General features: G+C 32.4%; 1 protein-coding gene across 1 annotated transcript; it reads right to left on the minus strand.

The window, feature by feature from the left end:
• LOC103709181 (cyclin-D5-1-like) lies at positions 1 to 1,836 on the minus strand. Its single transcript, XM_008794408.4, has 5 exons — positions 1,281 to 1,836; positions 1,085 to 1,174; positions 709 to 1,000; positions 470 to 603; positions 1 to 363 (listed from the first exon to the last, which is right to left on the minus strand). Exons 1-5 carry the CDS (start codon positions 1,566 to 1,568, stop codon positions 169 to 171), a joined length of 999 nt encoding a protein of 332 aa, XP_008792630.2. The 5' UTR covers positions 1,569 to 1,836; the 3' UTR covers positions 1 to 168.
• Between the last annotated feature and the right edge of the window lie 5,911 nt (positions 1,837 to 7,747).

The following is a 7,747-nucleotide window of genomic DNA, read 5'->3' on the forward strand; positions in this document are numbered from 1 at the left end:
TGAACACAAGAACTGAATCCAAAAATTTCTCAAGCCAAGTTCAACAATCAACTACAAACCCCATCTGCTAAGCACACTAACAGATAAGAATCCAACCAACAACTTCATTTTTGTTATAAAAAAAAATCAAGCCATGCCCCATGCGATAAAACAGTGCTGGGGTAATATCTACTGGATATTTGGCAACTGTAACCTCCTTCTCTTCTCTCTTGAACCAGTGAAAGAGGCACTATCAGCAAGATCAATGGCATCGCCAATGCTCGAATGATTTGCTGATAAATCTGAAGAAGCTCCTCTCTTTGTTCTTTTCGGCTTCTTGGGTGACTCCACTGTCATCATGCTGTAGCAGGCATATACATGCTCCTGAAGAGCATTAATGGTAAATAATTATTAAATTCTCTATTCAATCTTTCCATCAACAGGGACATTAAACTTGAAGTTATAAAAAAATTTCAATATATCGACTTACCTTCTCCAAAGATCCACAAAGGGAGATAGAACTTATCTTAGACTCCAACAACTCTTTTGTGTATCTTTCGCTCGATGCAGCTAACAAGGCAGCTGCAGCTATAGTTGAGGGACGACAATCAACTACATTAATCACTGCATCCACAAGAAAACAAGAAAAACAAAATGAAAATTATCGGGGAACAACTAAAATAAATATAAGAAAGAAGCATACAAAACCATTGCATGCTAATAACAAACCTTCAGTGATCGCAAATATGTATCTGACCGCATTAGGTATTAAATCTTTTGTTCCATGCTCATATTGAAACTTGTATGTAAAATAACTTAGATAATCAAATGGAGTCACTGAACTCATACGCCATTCCAAAGTAGTCAAAACTAGGAGCTCCATCCTCTGGATTGCCTTGTTATTGAATGCATACCCATCTATTTGATAATCTGACAATGCTGGCACACTGTGTTCCTCCATCTTTGCTGCCAGTGATAGACAAGCTACTGACAACAATCTGATCGCCCATAACTTCTCCTTCTGTTCAATATGAAACGTATTAATATACTGTAAAAGTTGGAAATAAAAATGAAATCATAACTCAAACAACTTCATCTTATGTACATCACTGATTTGCCGCCGCACGAAGAAGCGATCGAAGTAGGCCACTGCTAGATACGCAGTTTTGGAGTTGAAGCAAAAGCAGTCCCTCATCTGATAAAAAAATCCAAGCCGATGAAAAGCAAAAAAAGAGATGAGAAAACAGTGGATTGTCGGTATTGAATAGAATGAATCAAACCATAGGATAAGAGAAGCTCACCTGGAGAATCCATTGCACTGAAGTCAAGCGAGCACACTCGAACCAATCTTCTGCTACCACAGAGGAATAGGAATCAGAACAAGATAAAAGGTCATGGCCTCGACTCTCGAAGCTGCTCTCTCTAAATATCAACTTCTCCATGTACTCTTCGGTTTCGGAAAGATCAACATCTTTGAGTAGAATAATCATTTCATGGCGTTCCTCTTCACCATCATCTGCATCCAAATCAATTCCATTCTCTTGGCAGATGAGGTTGGCAATGGAAACAGAGTAATCCACATCTTCCATCAATCTCTAATATATGGATGGGATTCCTATCGTTGTTCTGTTTTTTTGTTAGATAGAAAGAACAAGGGAGTGCTCTGTTTATACTTCTTTGAGTCTATGGGGAAAACCCATATCCGGATCGAGGAGAAGTCTATGAGTGTATCGGAGGCTATGGGCGCGGCTCAGCTGCCGCCCACGAAAGGACCGCAAGGGATGGCGATAGGGGGGAGAGTTTTCTTCTGGCGGAGTGGCCTCGGCCGTCACCAGTGGACGGCCAGAGACAAAAGGCTCCTCTTAAGCAGAAAAAATAGTGCCAATTTTTATTGTTTCTTTTTTCTGAATGTTTTGTTCTCATGTTGAAGGTTTGAAAAACAGCCAGCTGGAGTCTTGTATTTTAATGCTGATTTGGGATGAGAGATCCAGCCATGTCTCGGTTTTAGGTTTAGTCTACATGCCAACTAGAGATTGGACTGATGTTTGGGTTTGAAGTGAAATTTTTGGGTCACCTCCTTTGATGCACGGAACTAGCAGAGAAGTTTTTACCAATGTGGGTGGAACTAGTACCGAACACTATGACGATATAGTAAAAGAGACGGAGGAGAAGGTGGCCCTTTCTCTTCCTTTTTCTTCTTCTTCTCCTCCTTGCTTCCGGTGTTTCGGTTTCACTACCGGAACCGTCTCAATCCGCCATCGGTATGGCCTGGGACGCCCCGAACCGAGCAGCTCGGGACGGTTCCACAGACCTTAGTTATTATTATTTTATATATAAAAATATTTTTTTATTATCAACACAGTTAATAGGATTATGTAGCAGGCTTAAGATAGCTAAAAATTAATTACACACCAAAAAAATAAAGATTTATTAACAATAAATATTTTACTTACAGATAAAAGAATATTGTTAACATTACCCTAAGAGAAATAAGAACTAAAAGAATATTTGATTGATTAAAGCATAAAATTGAGTGCATACGATTTTGTCTGCAGACTTTTAAGATATTACATTAGTATAAATTTACTAGTTCTTACATATTAGGTAAACTTAAAAGAAACAAATTCACAAAACTAAACCAAGTAGTTTTTTTATGGCTGATTCAAATTTTAGCTTTTTAATAAAAAAAATGCTTGATTAAATTAGGTAGATATGTAAAGTGCTGGATTTCTTGTCAAATTAGAGATTCGTCAACTTAGATACAACTTATATTGTTAATAATAGTTGATGTTGGCTTAACAAAATAATTTGAAGATCTTGTAACAAACAGTATGCCCATTAAAAATTTTTAAACTTATATTTTTAATTTTTTCCATATCTTAGCATTACATCCTCAAAATCTGCTTCACAACGCCCTCAAAATCATTGCCATTGGACAAATGCTACTCTTTTCACTAGCTCCCTATTATGTAGCCAGCTGGTTGCCTTGGTGCCCGAAATTATTAAAGAAGCTTACACCCTTCGTATGGCACGTTGGCATCCAAAACTATCGAATCTCCCCCACTCAACCTATCATATATCAATTTAAAATTTAGGTAATATTTGTTTTCCAGTTTATACTATGTTGTTAAAATATTTCAAAATTCCAAATATGCCCTGTCTTTTGTCTTTTGTTTAGTCCCACATTGGAAAGAGATAAAACTCAAAGGTGTTTATATAGTCTTCAACTTTTTAATTTGGTGTGCACGAGCCCAATGGAGGTCCAAGGCAAAATTGGCGTTTTCAATTTCTGATTCAGAAATAGGTTAACCGTTTGCTTCCCCCCAATAACCGTTAAACCTTTTAGAGAGGCGCGATCTATTCTTAAGGACAGTGAAATTACGTCAAGTTCTTCTTCTTTCACCTGTTCTTTTCCTAACAACACTATGCTAAATTGTCTAAATAAAATACTCTTTCACTATGCTAAATTGTCTAAATAAAACACTCTTTTAGGAGTCTTGATCAAAGGTTAGTTGACTCTTTCACTATGCTAAATTGTCTAAATAAAACACTCTTTTAGGAGTCTTGATCAAAGGTTAGTTGGGGTGCTTATGAGATCATTTGCCTCCAAATACTTCATCGCCAAAATAAGGCAACTCAAATTTTAATCCGTAATATGAGCTCATGTTTGCATGATTCTGGACATGTTTTTAATCTCTAACTATATGACTCCTTAAGCCTCCAAATTACTTGACCAAATGCAATAAAACAACGCCACCCCTTCTAGAGGAATAAGTTTCCAACAAGCAAAATTTGGTCCTAAGTGTCGCCTAACCAATGAATGATGGGCGAGGAGGGACTCTTTCCATATCGAGGCGGAGACACATGGTCATATTTGTTTCTTTTTCTAATCTTTTTTAATCTTTCATGTAACCTATAACCATATTTTTGTAGGAAAAAAAAACACAAGCATAATTAGTTTGTTGTAAACCTCATAATCCATGATTTCATACTAATTGTCTAAAATGCTAGTGGCCATTGGCCTTCACTCGATAATTATCTTTTACCAAATTGATCTCTTCAAAAACGATCAAGATTTATCATTAGCACTATGTGAAAAGGATTTGGTAAAATAAATCAAGGACTGTCATATTGTACATTTGTCACTGCATTTAAATTTTATCTCGATCAATTGGCAAATGAATTATGATTTAGCTTGATTCTTTGATTTGCCTTGTTAACCAAAAACTTCCTAATTATGGGGATATCGATATTAATAAAATGCCAAACTACAATAATATAATCTAAAGAAAACTGGATTGTTAGCAACAAAATAAATAAGTTAAATTAAGCTGCAACAAGCTAAACTAAATAATTAGTAACAAGTTAATCTAATCTGTCAGCAATAGCTTGAAGAGAATAGATGTAACTTGAAGATAACTATAAAGAAAAGATGAAAGATAAGAGGGCCAAATGATGTAAATAAATTCTCTAAAGAGTTACATTTTGATGAATGTCGAAGGAAGATGTGTAAAGATAGTTCACTCTTTATGGAAAGAGAGAAACTTTCTAGTAACTAATCTTCTATGTCACCACTTGGCCAACTATAACTCCTCATCTATTTGCACCATGCGTCCTATGCATCCACCGAAACCATTGGGCTGCCAAATTTTAATCCCATTCATACCCCAACTTCCTATGTTAATGTTAGAAAAATACATTGTAAAAACATAAAAATACATAGAAAATATGGTCTAAATAATTGCATAATATTTAATTATTAACAATTATAAAGGAACATGCTTAGGCATATAAAATGTATAAAGGCATATTTTTTACTTAAAGAAAGTGATCACCATAAAACAATGTTTTAAACAATTTTGATATCCTTAACTAACATACGTAGACTAGAATTGAGATTGCCAAAATGGCCTAATCCACCTGCCTAGCAACAAGAGATTCCAGGTATAATTGTTATAACCTTATCCGAGTTTTTGTCTCAGAGGAGAAAAAGAAAGCTTGGACTAAAATTATAATATATTAATCATTAATATGATAATCAAAATAACTATTTTTCATTGAGTAAAAAAAACAAAATTTGGGAATTATTTATTAAATAAACAAAAATATATAATACAAAAGGTATTCTATCACCATACAATATTTGTTAGGATTTTTTGCGTACATATCCTCTTAAATATTGAAATTTACATGAACACCCTCCTAAAATTGATATTTTCATGTTTACCCTTATAAAATACTTATTTTGCGTATAAACCCTTCATTTTTTTTCTCTTGCATATGTGCCCACACCATTTAACACCGTCAAAAAATTAGTGGTTTGAAATTAAAAATAACCGAAATATCCTTAGTGGGTAGACATGCAAATAGAAACATTTTTAAATGTATATATGCAAGTAATACTTTGCGAAAGTATTTATGCAATTTCATATATTTAGGAGAGTTTGCATAAAAAAAATTTATTTTTATTTTTTTTCAATTTCAACCTATTTTAATATTCGGATTTTTCTAATGTCTGCTCTTCATTTTTCATAAAAATATTACTCAAGAAAAACATTGATTTGATAATTAGATAACAAAAAGAGTTATAAAATTTTTTGCACTAATCATGAGATTATTCTACTTTATTTTTTTTTATTTATAACAACCACTATATCTTATTTTATCAAAATATAGTTCGTAATATTTATTGTTATAGATGCATATATGAAGGCATGTATTAGAATATAGAAAAATATTAGAAGGGTATTTATGCAAAAATCTAAGAATTTTTTTGCGTGTCTACCCTTCTAAATATATAAAATTACATAAATATCTTTCAAAATTGCTCTTTGCATGTATATCCGTATAAACGTTTTTTTTATATGCATCCGTTAATGGCATGGATAGACATTAAAAAAAAAGGAAAAAAAGTATATATACAAAATAAGTATTTGATAAGAATATATATATATATATATATATATATATATATATATTACTTTTAGAAAGATATTTATATAAAAATTTTAATATTTAAGAAGGTATGCATGGGAAAAAAAAAAACTCTATTTATTATGATCAATAGCAAACTGAATGGAAGTCTTAAGTTGTTATGTTGGAACCAGGGATTGCAAAATCGTTATAACAGCTGTACAGCATTATAACGGCAATTATTTTAAACTTTGGAATTGATTTTATTGTCAGTGACATGATAGCGAGCACTACAATTGAATCAACTTTAGAATCAGCCACCAAAAGAAGAAAGGAGGGGAATCAGGCGAGGGGGAGGGACCCAACCGTGCGCAAGTTTCCGACTTTTCCTACCTTGGAGCTCCGTAAGGCGGACTTGCCAAGAAATAAAGGCCATGTCCCTTGCCAAACCTTGGGGAAAATGTCAGACAAGATCCCACACTCCATTTTCCTCCTCTTTTTTTTCTTTATTTGTCTGCCTCAAGCAATAAAAAAGATCCGATGATTTTAACCTGCTGGGTCCCCTGGGAAATTAGAGGGCAAAGGATGGTCATGTCGATGGCCCCATGGCTCTCCTTGAAGCAGAGTGGAGGCTTGTCACCTGAAGACAAAAGCTAGACGGTACCATTCCCAAAATTTAGCTTATTTTTTCTTTTTCAGAAAAGAACATGGTAAAGAAAGGTGTTGCCACTAGTCCTCTTTGCTCCGTTTGATAGAATATTTAGGCCCTGTTTGGGGGAGCTGTTGGCAGTAGAGCTATTGGAAATAGAGCTGTTGGAAGTAGAGCTGTCTGAAGTAGAGCTGTTATAAAAAGCTGTTTGCTGTTTGGTAACTACATTTCTAAAGTGCTGTGGCGCTTTAACATGTGTTTGGTAAACAAACTGAAAAAGTACTTTTGTGTGACAAAATGACCATAAAGGACATTACTAGTATTATAAAACAGAGCATAATAAAATATAATATGTATTAATACATAAAAATATGATATAGTATAATATTAATATAATATAATATAATATTATTATAATATAGTACTATAATACTGTGTACTATAGAATAATAATTTAATATAATATTAATTTATTTAATATGACATATCAATATATTATGGTATAATGTAATATAATATTATATTTATAGTATAATCAATAATAAATATATAAAATATTATAATTATTAGTGTAAATTCATTTTTCATCCTTCTGATGACCATTTGCAGTTAACCAGCGGCAATCTCGACGGAAGGGAGCAAAGGCGGACGCACGTTGCCGTGGGCGGACGCCGCCGCCCAAAAGGGCATCCCACGATTTCCAATATCATCAAAAATATGAGCATAACTTAATTTTCCATAATATAATATAATATTAAATTATTTAACATAATATATTAACATATTATGATATAATGTAATATAATATTATATTTATAGTATAATACATAATAAAGGTATAAAATATTATAATTATTAGCATAAATTAATTCTCATAATATAATATAATATTAAATTATCTAACATAACATATTAATGTATTATGATACAATATTATATTATATTTATAGTATAATACAATAATAAAAATATACAAAAATTTAATTATTAGCGTAAATTAATTTTTACTCTTCTGATGACCATTTATCTCCCTAACAAATTTTCTTGCTAGATGATAAAATTGGTTAAACAATTACTAATATTTTTATTTATTTATTTATTTATTTATTTTATTTTATTTTCTCTATTTTTTCATTTCCTTTTCTTCTTTTTTTTTCTTTTCTTTTATTTTTCTTTTCTTCTTTTTCTTTTCTTTTCTTTTCCTTC

The sequence above is a fragment of the Phoenix dactylifera genome, chromosome 16 (genome assembly GCF_009389715.1).
Source record: "Phoenix dactylifera cultivar Barhee BC4 chromosome 16, palm_55x_up_171113_PBpolish2nd_filt_p, whole genome shotgun sequence".
Lineage (NCBI taxonomy): Eukaryota > Viridiplantae > Streptophyta > Magnoliopsida > Arecales > Arecaceae > Phoenix > Phoenix dactylifera.